This window comes from Mastacembelus armatus, chromosome 12 (genome assembly GCF_900324485.2).
Source record: "Mastacembelus armatus chromosome 12, fMasArm1.2, whole genome shotgun sequence".
Lineage (NCBI taxonomy): Eukaryota > Metazoa > Chordata > Actinopteri > Synbranchiformes > Mastacembelidae > Mastacembelus > Mastacembelus armatus.
In genome coordinates this window covers 2,923,201-2,938,752 of record NC_046644.1, presented here as the reverse complement: position 1 = coordinate 2,938,752, position 15,552 = coordinate 2,923,201, and the positions used below count along the sequence as shown (strand labels likewise).

The window sequence follows — 15,552 nt, the reverse complement described above, 5'->3', positions numbered from 1 at the left end:
GGAGTGTGAAGTGGTAAAAACCCAAACACCCAAGTCAGTGTAAGTGTCACCCTTACACTTATACACACCTCAACACTGCCACCAGCGGTTGAATAAAATATAGGTCACTATGCCACTCAAAATGTAAACAAACGCCACCACCTAAATAAACCTAAACCAAATCAAATAAAACCACACCAAAAGAGGAACATTGGCTGCTACACACTGGCCTCAATTGTGTAAAAAGTACAATTTATCCAACACCAAATAAGGAGCCATAAAAGTCTGCAGTCTGCTTAAATGGCTTCTTGAAGAAGAATTTGGATTTGGGTCTTTCTAGCTGTCCTGTCTTCATCTTCAGCTGTACAGCCTAAACGTGAGGGTAAGTAATGGTAACGCTTCTTTAACTTTATGAGGGTAAGTAATGGTTATTTTTCCCAAGATTCAGGAACCATGAGGAGCAGTATGATCCTTCACCACAATGATGTCTCCAACTGCAAAGCGTCTCTGGGGCTTTCACCACATCTGTCTTTGCTGAAGCAGACTATGTATTCTCTTGTACATGTTTTCCAGAACAGGTCAGCAAGAGATTTGATGTAAAGGTCATTTACAGCTTCCAAGTCATTCACATCATCTGAGATTCTGGTAATGGGGCAGTCACTGAGAATAACTTCCACTTCACATAAGATGGTTTGTAGGCTTTCATCATCCAGTGACTGTATCATCAGTGCAGACTGCATCATCCAGTGACATCATCCAGTGACTGTATTCTGTAGGACAGAATACAACACTTTTCGGGACGTGCGAGCAAAAGTCGATTTCTTTTGGCAGTAGAGCTTGATGGATTTTAATGTGGTCTACAAAGCCTCCCTCATTTCTCGCTCTGCACCAATAAAATTTGTGCCATTGTATGATCTCATCTGACGCACTGGGCCTCTGTGGCATATAAAATCTTATGGCATTCATACCGAGGTCATTTGTTAGTGAACATGCCACCTCTAGATGTACAGCTCGGCTGGCTATGCAGTTAAAGATAACTCCATATCTCTTGACCATTGTACATTCTCTCTTTACCTCAATAGGCCCAAAATAGTCCACATCTACATTGGTGAAAGGTGGCAAATCTGGACAAATGCATTCCTCTTCCTCTAGCACAGTGGTCACTAACAGGCGGACCGCGGTCCGGGTGCGGACCCAGAAGCCGTCCCATACGGACCCGGACGTACAGCCAAAACAGAAGATTGTGATTTAAAACCTAACGGGGCGCTTCTATTTCCACCGGAGCAGCTTTTTTAGACTTTACAGTAGTGGAAACGCACAGACCAATTGCATGCGAGTTGAGCCATCCCACGTGATACCACTCAGCCAATCAAGTCTGTGCATCCCAGGCGGTAAACATTACGACTCTACAGTGTAAACAGCGCTAGAGGCAAGTTACACATGAAAACAGAGTTGCCAACTTAGCGACTTTGTCGCTATATTTAGCGAGTATTCAGACCCCTCTAGCGACACTTTTTTTTTTTTAAAGCGACTAGCGACAAATCTGGCGACTTTTTCTGGTGTTACTGGAGACATTTGTAGACTCTGATGTGTCTGTACTGCACCATTCTTACACTTCTCAATTTGCCGCAGTAAGACTGCAAATCAGCCGCGAGCCCCTCCCCCGTCCCAAAGCCTTCACAGGCGGCCCAGTCCTCTCGCAGCAGTCCCTCCCCCCAGCTGCAGTCACAGCAGGAAGTGTTCACGCCTCCGCGTCCCGACTGCAAATGAATCGCGCGTGCGATCATGTATGTGCGTGATCTGTACTATACATAGCGTAATAAAAAAATAAAATAAAATAAAAAGTTAAATGTTCTTTGTCTAAAATAAATCACTGCATTTGACTCAAACAGCCTCAGTCATTTACAGCAAGGCAAATGTATTTAGTTCTGAGAACTTATTAACTGCAGGCCGTCATGCTACATTATATGGCACAGTACAAATATTTTGAGTGTCCCTTATTCTGTCCCTTATTTCTTATAAAGAATCACAATTGTCTCTTACTTTCCATTTCTGAAGTTGGCAAAAGCGTCCATCACAATTACAGCATGTGCCATGGACATTATGCAAATCACACGATGACGTCATTCAGCGACTTCTAGCGACTTTTAGGACAGCCAATAGCTACTTTCCTTACTGACGAGTTGGCAACACTGCATGAAAAGACAGTACAAAGAAAAAGAAAGAGAGCGATACATGTAGAAAACAAAGGGAGAGAAACTGTAAAGTGAGACGGAGAAAGAGCGAAAACTTAGTTAATGAGAGAACATTATACATATCTACAGCCATACATATATGTTCAGTTGTGTGTTACATGACAATAAATATTGTCAGAAAGTTTTTGAATTGTACTGAATTCATTTGATTTGACAGTCAGGTATTGATTACATGCAGATGTTGATAAAACTACTAGGCTACTTAAATATATATCTCACTAACTAGTTAGACATTATGATCTTCTGGACCTTTGCTTCAAGAAATTTTCTCTAACTGGACCTCTTTAAATTTTAGTTGAATACCCCTGCTCTAGCATGTCAGCCATTTTCTGCTCAGATGGTTGTCCTTTGTGATGTCTACAAACAACACACTCAGAGATGATCTTTTTGCAGGCTGAGCTGGCACTGGTGATCCATTATATTTACGGAGAGCTGAGAGCATATGGTTCCGTCCTGCATGTCCAAGCTGCTGGTGTATATGCCGCAAAATAGGCTTGGTGACATGCTGGTCTTTGGAGAAAATAGCAGGATGTTTCTGCTCTTCAAAGAAAGCTGAGTGGCTGAGCCTTCCACCTACACTCAGTAAACCATCTTTCAGTACTGCATCTAGCCTGTAGATGTCAATCTTGTGCTTCACAACAGATGCTCCACTCTGCAAGGTACTGATTCCTTTTCTGAATCTTGTGCGTTGACTGTACCAGATGATGGAAATTTCTGCTCTGGAGAGATCACTCACTGACAGTGTTTGTGCAGAAACAGCATGTCTTACTGAAACCTGGCTGCAGCAGGATAAATATGTCAGTCTGAATGAATCAACCCCCCTCAGTCATAAAAATTATCATGTTCCTCGAAGCACAGGTCGAGGTGGAGGAGTAGCTGCAATCTTCCAGTCAAACTTATTATTAAACTTTCATCCTCAGAACAGTTATAACTCATTTGAGAGCCTCACTCTTAGTCTCTCGCATCCAAACTGGAAAACACAAAAACCAGTTCTACTTGTCATTTTGTACCGTCCACCTGTCCCTTACTCAGAGTTTTTAACTGAATTTCCAGCCTTCCTGTCTGATTTAGTGCTTAGATCAGATAAAGTCATTATAGTGGGAGATTTTAACATTGATATAGATGTTGAAAATAATAGTCTCAGCATTGCATTTAATTCTATATTAGATTCAATTGGTTTCATTCAAAATGTTAATAAACCCACCCACTGTTTCAATCACACCCTTGAACTTGTTCTGACCTATGGCATCGAAATTGAACATTTAATAGTTTTTTCCCCAAATCCTGTTTTGTCATATCATTCTTTAATAACTTTTAAATTGAAGATAATGGATCATGCAGCCCTGCCTTTCACCCGAGAGAGAACTGGGATAGACTCCAGCAGATCCCCGTGACCCTGGCTTTCAGGAAAAAGCGGGTATAGAAGATGGATGGATGGATGTATGGATGGATGGATCATGCAGCATTTGGAAGAAAATTCCACTACAGCAGATGTTTATCTGACTATGCTGTTAATAAATTTAAGAAAATGATTCCATCTTTATTTACGTCTATGCCAAGTATAAACATAGTGGAGGGCAGCTGCCTTAATCCTACTCCCTACCAAATTGATCATGTTGTTGACAGCGCTGTAACCTCACTGCGTGAAACGCTTGATTCTGTAGCCCCTCTGAAAAAGAAGTTAGTGAATCAGAGGAGATTAGCCCCATGGTATAATTTACATATTCGTACCTAGAATCAGGCATCACGAAGGCTGGAAAGGAAGTGGTGTTCCACAAATTTAGAGGAATTTTATCTAGCCTGGAAAAACAGTCTACTAACATATAAAAAAGCTCTCCGTAAAGCCAGAACTGCATACTATTCATCACTAATCGAGGAAAATAAGAACAATCCCAGGTTTCTTTTCAGCACTGTAGCCAGGCTGACAAAAAGTCACAGCTCTGTTGAGCCCAGTGTTCCCTTAGCTCTCAGCAGTGATGAATTTATGAGTTTCTTTACAAATAAAATCACAACTATTGGCGATAAAATTCAGCAGATGCTTCCTATACCTGCAATAAATGAATCTTCTACTACAGTAGCTCTTGAATCATCTGTAGGACCTCAGTTATGTTTAGACTGCTTCGCTCCCATAGATCTCTCTGAATTTACATCAGTAGTAGCTTCATCTAAATCATCAACGTGTCTCTTAGACCCCATCCCAACTAGACTGCTTAAAGGCACCCTGCCATTAATGAACTCATCTTTATTAGACTTAGTAAATTTATCTCTAGTATCAGGCTACGTACCACAGGCCTTTAAGACCGCAGTCATCAAACCCTTACTCAAAAAGCCTAGTCTTGATCCAGGAGTTTTGGCTAATTATAGACCAATATCCAACCTACCATTTATTTCTAAAATCCTAGAAAAAGCTGTTGCTAAGCAGCTATCAGACCACTTACACAGGAATGAACTATTTGAAGATTTTCAATCAGGATTTAGAGCACATCATAGTACAGAAACAGCACTGTTAAAAGTTACCAACGATCTTCTCTCAGCCTCAGGTAATGGACTCATTTCTATCCTTGTTCTCCTAGACCTTAGTGCTGCATTTGACACTATTGACCACAGCATCTTATTACAGAGACTGGAGCATGTGACTGGTATCAGAGGAACAGCGTTAAAATGGTTCCAATCTTATTTATCGGACAGATTCCAGTTTGTTCATATTAATGATGAACCTAAGTCTGACATTGTTTTGGCAAAGTTACACACTCACTCAACATTAGTTTTAGTGACCTCTGATTGGTGTAATCGGGTGTCATTGCTGCCGACGTGAATACCAGTTTTTCCATATTTACAATTAGTCTTAGCCAGCAGCTTCAGATTTGACTCGATGTCGCCCGCTCTGGCCCCAGGAAACATTTGACTATGGTCGCTGGTGTCTCTAGCTTCACGTTTCTGACTATGGAATCGCCAATTATCAGAGTCGGTTTCTCAGCAGGTGGGTCGCTGAGCGGGGAAATTCTATTAAAAACCTGAACAGGCAGGTGATGAGCCGTGGGCTTCTGCTTAGGAGTATGTCTCCATCGGACCGTCACCCAGGCTAATTCTCCGGGCTGCTCTGGAGCTGCCATTGGACCGTTAACAGTCCCTGAGCTCGGTGGCTCCACACTTGCTAACGGGGCTAGGCTAGCTGGCTTTTGTTCAAAGGTGCGGAGCTGCACTTCCAAATCAGTGATCCTCACCTCCAAAGGTACTAGAACCTTGCACTTATTACAAGTATCATTTTCACTTAGGGAGGCAGAGGAATAACTAAACACGTAGCACACTGAGCTGGAGAAAGAGGGAGAGGGAGAAACCATGCTACTAGCTAGCTAAGCTAACTGGTAGGCTAACGAGCGCTAAGTCTGGAAATAGCAAGAAATACCAGACAAAATAGAAAGGTACTTGACTAGTACAGGAATATGTAGTGGTTAATGAATTGTTCAGAGAGTTTAGTGTGTGCATCAGCGACGGCGGCTCTCCAGTTTCAGCCACTGGCTCACCAGTTCCGTTCGCCGAAGCTGGCTCTCCAGTTCTCACTGCCGGGTTTCCAGTCTTCACTGCCGACTTTTCAAGCCTCACCATCAGGCTTCTCCATCACTCATGCCGGCTTCCCAGTGACAGACCCCAGCTAGAGAGCCCGCTTCCCCGGCTAGAGTGCCTGCATCCCCGGCTAGCCTGCTAACTAGCCTGCTAGAGTCCCTAGCTAGTTTACCGAAGCTCGTAGGTAGCCTTTCGTCTGTGACCACAGATGGTCCTTCTCCAGTCCAGCTAGCTCTCCTGAGCTCTCATATCCTCAGCTTGAGTTACCATTCCCTCAACTCGAGCTCCCAGTTCCCCAGCCTGAGCTCCCAGTTCCGCAGCCTCAATACCACAGCGTCAGTGGTGGTGCTTCTCCAGATCTCCAGCCCAAGCCCAGAGCTGTTTCACTGGAGCTGTTTCGCTGGAGCCCAGAGCTGCCTTGCCGGAGCCCAGAGCTGCCTTCTCGCCTGAGTCCCAGTCTCACTGCCGGATTCCCTAGTCTCAGTACTCCCTCAGCACTGCCCAGCCCAAGTCCAGAGCCAACACACACAGAGCTCCAGCGTTCTGGCGAAGGTGCCCAAGCTGAGGTCCAATGATTCAAGAGCCCCGGTGTTCTGACGAGGTCGTCCACAGCGGGGTCCCACTCCTGGTTCCTGGACTGGAGCTTCGTCCCAGTGGTTCGGCCAGTCTGGTCGACTCCACTCCAACTTCAAGTTCAGATCCTTGTTCGAGTGGGTCAGCTGGGTCCGCTGACTCCACCTCTCCAGACTCTGTACTTCGCCCCGGTGGGTCGGCTGGGCTTAATCATAATAAACCCACTTATCGACCAGAAGCCCAGAGAGAAAGCACTCTCCCCTAGTACTATAACTCCAGTCAAAAGTCGTAGAGCGGATAAGAGAATGGCAGTTAGACTGTTCAATCAGAGAAATCTGACTAAGCTAAAAACTTTTCTTTTTAGCTCTGCATATCACAATTGAAAGTGTTTTATCTGTACATGCTCCCTTGTAATTTCAAGTTAATTTTCTATACTATTTTCTGTTTTTTATTTTAATTTTTGCATATGTACTTTTAACTGGTCTTTTATTTCTTCAAAAACTGGGACTTCTCTCTGGGGCAGAGTGGCTGGTAATTGTTGCTGCACAATGTAATGATGTAATTTAATTTTGCCTTTGCATGATGGTACAAATTGCATTGTTGTCCATGACAGGTAGAGCTTGTGGGATGGAGAGTTGTGAGATTTGTGAATTGTGTTGTTGTGAAGGTGCAAGCTGGACAGAGTCAGAATTTGGCTGGGGAGGGACATTTGCAGAGTGGTCCTTTAAAGTAACCAACCCATCCTTTAATTGTGAACCAGGATTGAGAGGAGAGGCATCCTTTTTTAGTTATTTATTATGTGGCAGTTGGTCCTGTGTGTGTGATTTTATATTGTGACAGGTTTTAGCTCGAACATCTAGTGCAGATGTTGGGGATGCTGTTGAGCTTGGCTCAGCAGCATTGATGTATTTAGGCACAAATTCTTTTGCCTGTAAGTTAAATTCAGTCAGTTTTTGCTCCTTGAATCCTTGTCCCATTTGAGCTTGTTTTTTCTCCCACATCACTGCTTTGCAACACTGACAGCCTTGCTGCAGCAGCTATTTGTGCATCCAGTTCCATTTATTCCTTTTGTTTTCTCAGTTTTTCGGCCTCCAGTCTATGTCTCCCCTGTTGTTCCTCTAGCTCGTGTCCCCTTTTCAGACCAGCAGCTTTCTCCATCAGAGCTGCTTTCTCTGCCATGGCTAGTTTTCCAGCTGAGGAAGTGCTAGACCTAGACACATGGCCTTCATTTGCAAGACTGCTTACTGGATGCATGTGATACAATATCCTCTGGGTTTACACAGTCAGTGATCACACCATATTCCTTTCCTTTCAACATGAACATCAACATCATTACATTCAATTTTGTTCAAAATTCCATTTTCAATCACCCAAGTGTGCACTTCATTCACAAAAATGTAATTTGCAGCACTTTTAATTATACCTTTTGCTTTTGTTGTTCATCATCAGGTAAAGAGAATTTCGTTAACAAGGTGTTATGGATTAAGGATGCATTTTCATCTCTGTTATTTTTGCGTTTATTTTGCTTGCTTTCTTAAATGCTTCACTCCTTTCCTTTTGAAGTTTTCGATGTCAAATGCAATGGCCGAAAGAAGACTTTCTCTTTCGTTTTTCACCTTGTGTGACCATGAGCTCAGTTTCACTTGTTTTCAATCCATTACACATCTTAAACATGAATGAACAAAAGCCACCACAATCTCAAACTCCGTATTTGCTTTAGGCTAGCATCAGACTCTTCAAAGAGGCCCACGGCCGTCGCACACCACTGTGCTGCGCCACGTGTCTTATAATGTTTAACAAGGATGACTGCACTCACCAAAGACTTCTTGTTCGGATTTCATGCCTCATACCTTCTAGATGTTTTGTACTTGAGAAAACAGCGATAGATGGATGAGTGGTAGTTCCTTGCTCTATCATGCAGGTAAAAGCTCGGCAGGCCCAGGTGTAGTGCGTGCCAAACTTTTCCTGGTGAATTGTCTCTCCAGATGGCTGCTTCTCCTTTTCCAAAAAGGTTGTCGTTTTTATTTTGTGTAGCGACTAACCAGTCCTACCATTAGTCGCTTTTGGGTGCAGGTGACCCAAAACACCCAAAAGGCTATGACATGCATCAACACAAATGTCCAGACATAAAAATAAGTCTGGTATGTGCTCCACTTTATTGCAAAGTAATGCAAATATGGCTTGATGTTCTGAGACAAGAGTCTATGGCATTGGGTTGGAGGATGAATGACAGTGAGTGTGGAGGTATGGTGGAGCGTGAAGTGGTAAAAACCATTTGAATAAAATATAGGTCACCGTGCCACTCAAAATGTAAACAAACAGTCACCAAAATAAACTTAAACCAAACCAAATAAACCACACCAAAAGAGTAATACTGGCTCCTACACACTGGCCCCAATTGTGTAAACAGCACAATTCACCTAACACCAAATAAGGAGCCATAAAAGTCTGCAGACCCATGCATCTTTTTTGGCTGAAATGCCAAATAAAAGCTCCTTCACTATGATTAACAGTTTAACTTTGGCTTCTGTTAAAGTGCAGCAGTGGACCCATACACAATATAATATGGAAAACCTTAAATATCCTGGACAGGACTCTAACCTCAACTCTATCCAGGAAATTTTTGGATGATCTAGAACATTGATTATGAGTTAGTCTTTGAGTCAGACCTTAACACTTGACATCAGTGGACCTCATAATGTTCTTGCGCTCTTGAAAAGGAGCAAATCCCTGCAGCCAAGTTTCCAATGTCTGACGAAAGGCCTGAAACTTTATTCAAGTAGATTAATATTCATATTGTAAGAATCACATATTCAGCAAACAGATATGGTATGGTTGAGAGCTAAGGATTTAACATTTTCAAATACGTTTGTATTTCACCTTCAGGTAAAGTCAAAATCCAGAAGTGAAAAAATGAGTGCATCTGACTGCTGTGATCATTCCCCCCCAACAACAAACATGTTGAAGTCAGTCCCTAGAGAATCCTGAGGCCTTATTTTGACTTCTTGAGCTTTGGCTGAGCAAACATCACACCCCCACTCTTTTGAACCATGCTTCTATTTCCCCCTGCCTCCTTCACAATCATCTTTTTGATTATGCCTACTAATTAAATCTCCAACAACCTGCCACTCGAAGCCAACACCCCCCCTCCTGTTTTTCTTCTTTAAGTCACCCAGCTCATGAGGAGGAAGAACAAACAAGAGAACAGTGAAGGAACACACACAGTCTGTTTTTATTGCTTCATCCTTTCTCCATTCCTCTTATCCACTTTAATCCCATACCTCTTTATGCTTGTTAAGCCTCTCAGGCAGTGTTGAAGTATAGGATGCAGGGTCAGAGGGTCAAGGAGGCTCCTCCAAATAGACGGCCCACTAGCAGTGGTGGTCCAGGTCCTCTCTGAAATAAACTGCTGGGGACTTTTCATGGATCCACTGTTGGAACAAAAGTTCACTCACATTGTAAGGTGCGCCAAACAGGATTTTAAAAGAAACATGACTAAAAGTCTAGAGCCTCCCAAGAAGTGGTTTATTAATTCTATAGTCTCACAAGCTGCTCCCTGAATCTGCAGTCTTCAGTAGACCCCACATTTATTAAATGGGACCAACAGCAGAATCCAGATTTTGTTATTTTTAAAGCCTTAGCAGAAGTAGAGCTACACAGGTCATAAGTCAATAATATGGGGGCATAAATAAATACGAAACCTGTCTTCTGAGATCGGGCACTCACAGGATATTATACTGAGAAATTACAAATAATTTTGCATTTATTGGGGGCCATGGTAGGTGTCATGCTGTGTGTGTGTGCGTGTGTATGTGTGTGTTTGTATGTGATAAGGGAGTCATATGGGGTGGGTGGGGGAACCATAGTGGGAGTCCTGGCCCAGTCCAGGTGGGGTGTTTGCCTAGACTCCAGCGGTTGGGGGTGTGCTTGTTGTTGGTATGGCTCTTTTGCATTTGATGTTGGTGGGTCTGCCTCACCCCTTCGTAAGCTGCCTGGGGTGTAGCTGATCCCCTCCAGTGTGGGCGAAGGGAACTGTTCTCCATCAGGGCTTTAGTTGGCATGCTTGCTGACCAGATTATAGTGACACAAATGGGTCTGGTGTTCCACTTCAGGTGGGCTTAGTATAGCTCTGGTGCCTTGATTTTACTTGTTATACTTTCCCTGTAGATGCATTGTACATTGGGTGCACACACAAAGCACGCGGGCATGAACCTTGCAGGCACACACACACGAGCACATGCACTCACTCGTGCACATATATATATATACATGCACACACTCACACAGAGTTATTAATCACATATATACAAGTGAATGTGACAGGGTTATATTATGACAGTTGTGTCTTTAGGTTTCACACACATTTGTGATTGTTTTTGTTTTGTATTGTGTATAGTATTGTGTCTGTATAGTTCTGTATTCAGTGTCATAAATATCATAAATATCTAACCACTGCACCACTATGCTGCTGCATGTGTCTTATACAGATGATTACATAAACTTTGAAGGAACCTTTTTAGAAATATAAATTACTGTTACATTTCTAAAAAGGTTCCTGCAAAGTTTATGTTACACAAACTCAGAAAACAATTTAGACTTCACAAAGTTGAATAAATTATACTTTATTACTCTCCACTGGCCTGTGTGTCAATGTGTAAATGTCAGACAAGCAGAGAGACAGGATGGAAGAGAGGATGCAGGCAGGTGGACAGCAGAGAGAAAAAATCTATTGAATGGAGGAGGGTAGTCACACTCAGAGAGAAGGAGTCCAGCTGTCCAAACACAGACCCCCTCTCTACCTGCCCTACAGTTACAACGCCCTCCTTTAGCCCTCTTCCCAGATCCAACAGCTGCTGCCACTTTCTGATTATACCCCACCACCAGAGTTTTTACAGTGAACACAGTTGCCTGCTAATGTTGAAAATGGTGAATCATATGGTAAAGCTGAAGGCTAAAAATGAGCAAACTAGCTGTAAGTCAATGATAAAGCTTCTCAGCTAAGATGGGAGCCATGTCATAATGTGATGTAATAAATTGCCATAAATTTTGGTTCCAGTAAATGTGATTCCATCCCTCTGCTTGAATAGATTCTTAGCTTTTTATTATTTTCAGTTTGCATCCAGAAAAAATAGAGTGGAAATACTAGAAATCTTAAAAGGAGGTCTGAGACATTGCAAAAATGTTTTTACACTTGGCTCACACACACACACACACACACACACACACACACACACACACACACACACACACACACACACACACACACACACACATTTGAAAATTGTTCCTGTTCTTTCCATTTGGACCAGTCCTTGGAGCAAGCTTTGTGTAATGAAAGACATCTGACAGCAGAACTGTCCACGCACACACACTCAGTGTCTAGTTTTTCTCTCTCTGGGATTTAATGGTCACTCCCTGTGCCCACACTACAGGAAGTTTTCTTCCACTTGTCAGGTGTGTCAGGAGAAAAAAAATCAGGCTCTAGAAATCTATACCTGGCTGTGACTGTGGCTTCTTGAATCCCAAACTTGGCTCTACTCATTATCTACTAACACCATTGACCTAGTTCACACACAGTACTCCCTGTGAGCAAAGATAACAAAAGGTGACTGTAGATGACAAAATGGATACATTTAGACAACCCTCCTGTTTTCTGAATTTGAGAACACAGCACATGCAGAATTTCTAGCTCTGTCCAGTTATTTCTATTCTTTGTGTGGTGTGGTTATTGACTGAGTCTTATAATATTGTAATACTTGGTGTATGCGTTAACCATATAGTACCATCCATGTGGTGTTATTGCAGAAGAAATCACTCCTAAAACAATGGCACTGAATGTAATGTAGTGACTCTGATAACTGGCGATTCCATAGTCAGAAACGTGAAAATAGAGACACCAGCGACCATAGTCAAATGTTTCCTGGGGCCAGAGCGGGCGACATCGAGTCAAACCTGAAGCTGCTGGCTAAGGCTAATCGGAAATATGGGGAAATTATTATTCACGTCGGCAGCAATGACACCCGATTACGCCAATCGGAGGTCACTAAAATTAATGTTGAGTCTGTGTGTAACTTTGCTAAATTAATGTCGGACTCCGTAGTTTTCTCTGGACCCCTCCCCAATCTGACCAGCGATGACATGTTTAACCGCATGTCGTCGTTCCGTCGCTGGCTGTCTAGGTGGTGTCCAGCAAACGATGTGGGCTTCATAGACTTTGAATGGTGCAGCTCTCATCTGGCCGAGTTTATCAGCCAACCTAAAGTTTGACAATCCAGGGTGGGGACCGGGATGCAGAGACTCAGTCTAAAACGCCTCTCTGCAGTTTCCTTAGAGCCGCCGCCCCCTTCATACCACATAGAGACTGTGTCTGCCCCTCGAACATATAAATCAAATAAATCAGAAGTTAACAGAAGAGGAGTTATTCATAAAAACCTAATAAATATTAAGACCACTCCTCTTATTGAACAGAAAAACAGAACTGTCAGATGTGGATTATTAAATATCAGGTCTCTTTCATCTAAATCTCTGTTAGTAAATGATCTGATAACTGATCACCAAATTGACTTTCTCTGTCTTACTGAAACCTGGTTACAGCAGGATGAATATGTCAGTCTGAATGAATCGGTCGAGGCCGCCCAAACTGAGCCTGGTTCTGCTGGAGGATTTTTCTTCCGTTAAAGGGAGTTTTTCCTCTCCACTGTCACCAAATGCCAGTTCGCCAATTCAATTCAATTTTATTTGTATAGCGCCAAATCACAATACAAATCATCTCAAGGCACTTCATAAAAACAAAAAACCCAACAAATCCCTTATGAGCAGCACTTGGTGACAGTGGAGAGGAAAAACTTACTTTAACGGAAGAAAAAGCCTCCAGCAGAACCAGGCTCAGTTTGGGCGGCCATCTGCCTCGACCGGTTGGGGTGAGTGGAAGCATTAAACAAAAGAAGCATTAAAAAAACAAACTAATAAAACTGGCCTGGACAAAAATGATGGTACCCTTAACTTAATATTTTGTTGCACAACCTTCTGAAGCAATTAAGCTATTTACCAACAAGGGTAGCAACAATTTTGTCCACTGTGTAAAATTTGTGACTGCAAACAGAATCAGATCTGAGCAATTGACTCATGAATAGAGACGAATTTGACAATCAACACGAGTAGAGCACTTCAAAGTCCAGTGAGAGAAATTGATGCGGCTATTGAACATGTTTTCCTCATGCAGTACCTTTGGCAATGTTAACACTCCTCTCACTCCTGTGTTTTCTCAGGTTGTTTGTCACCAAGTGTAGCGGCTGTCTGGAGAAAATTTCACCTAAAGAGTTTGTAATGCAGGCTCTGGAGAATGTTTACCACCTCAGCTGCTTTTGCTGCTGTATCTGTGAACGCCAGCTGTGCAAAGGAGATGAGTTTGTGCTAAAAGAAGGTCAGCTGCTGTGCAAGACAGACTATCAGAAGGAAAGGGACCTGCTTAACACAGTCAGTCCAGAAAACTCTGATTCAGGTAACAATAGGGATCACTAGTGCACACTAGATCCAGTGAATGTGTTATGTTAAATAAATACTTTATGTGCTAATCTCTAAATTGAAGACAGGTTCTCATTAGAATCATTCCAGTTTAATTTACCCACAAATAAAATGCAGAAAACAAGAATTCGTGTGCACTCAAGTTAAATTTGTAGTTAAGTTCTTTTTTTCTTTGCATCTAGTAACAGATAAAAGTGATGATGAGGATCTGGATGTAAAGACAGAAAAGTTGTCTGGAAAAGCGAAAGGGAGCAATGGCAGTAAAAACAGTGGTCAGCCTAAACGGCCACGCACCATCCTTACCACCCAGCAGAGGAGAGCCTTCAAGGCATCCTTTGAGGTTTCCTCCAAACCCTGCAGAAAGGTGAGCACAAAGGATTGAGTATGAGTGAAATGATTTCTTAGAATTAAAGGAAACGCAAGATGTTAAATTCATGCACTGTGTATGACAATCTCAGATTAACAGCAATAGTTGTGCTTACATAATTCCTGTCTGACATTTGGAAAATGTGCACCACACTAACACAGAGATGATGTTAGTGGCTGATGGCTGACGAGTGTACTCTGACTTTCAGGTGAGAGAGACTCTGGCTGCAGAGACAGGACTCAATGTTCGTGTAGTCCAAGTCTGGTTCCAGAACCAGAGAGCAAAGGTCAGTAAAGCAGTACACCACAAATGAGCAGTTAACACTGTGCTGACACTGTACGGGACTGAAGTATGCCCATGTTTATGACTTGCAAGCTGTCAGTTATACTGTGCCTCACATTATTTGAGAATCCAGTGGTTATATTGTCTTACTGTTATATTTTCAGCAGATCTGTTTTTTTGATTCCCAAAAACAGATCCATATGAAGACAGGCCTACAAACTAAAATGAAAGATGACTATTGATTTTCAGCTAAACAGAGGTTCTGTTCAGAACTCTGTAAATGCAATATGTACAGTTTGGCTACATTCCTAAATCAATTCAACCTCTTCGTTCTATGTCAAGTTGTCAATTAAAAGTCATAGTAGATCTTTTTTCTGTAGTTGTAGTGGTCCCTTGAGTGTCTTTGACATCACTTCTCTTGGCCTGACATATATGTCCACAAAATACAAGGTATGTAACAAAATGACCATAATGCACGCAGAATTATTTATTTATTATCCAAATCACATGGGAAAATGCAGTTGTTTTCTTGCTATTAAGCACAGAGTAAAGGAGCCAGAAAGCATACAGGGAACTTCGCTAGGTCTGTTGCAAGTGTCAGATCCACCCTTATAGCATACTCTATATTTATACACAACCTGGTTGCAGATCACAGTATAGGTCAAACTATAGAATCTTAGAATAAATATACATTTTTAACAAGGGAAACTCTAACTCAAAATGATTTGAATGCTTCAATGTTAACTTAAAAAAGACAATGATGCATGTATTTACACAGAGATTTTGACATGACTCCTGCCTGGAACTTCGTGCTGGGGACCTTTTATTGTGTGGAGTTCCTGTTTACCCCGCAAAGGTCCCCGGCAGTTCACGTAATTAGCCATGATAGGGCTCACCTGTTCCCTATTCAGCCAGGTGGCTTTATGTATTTAGACCTCCGGCTAGCCCTGGTTCGCTACGGGAGAATTCACTATGTCACATGGTGGTTTCATGAGAAGGTCCCCCCCG

General features: G+C 42.4%; 1 protein-coding gene across 1 annotated transcript in view; it reads left to right on the top strand.

Moving 5' to 3' along the window:
• Window positions 1-15,552, top strand: part of LOC113124733 (LIM/homeobox protein LMX-1.2-like) — a 45,871-nt gene that overhangs the window by 21,971 nt on the left and 8,348 nt on the right. Inside the window, exons 3-5 of the mRNA XM_026297813.1 lie at window positions 13,640-13,872; window positions 14,084-14,259; window positions 14,471-14,548. Coding sequence (XP_026153598.1) covers window positions 13,640-13,872; window positions 14,084-14,259; window positions 14,471-14,548 — 487 coding nt within the window. The remainder of the gene's footprint in view (window positions 1-13,639; window positions 13,873-14,083; window positions 14,260-14,470; window positions 14,549-15,552) is intronic.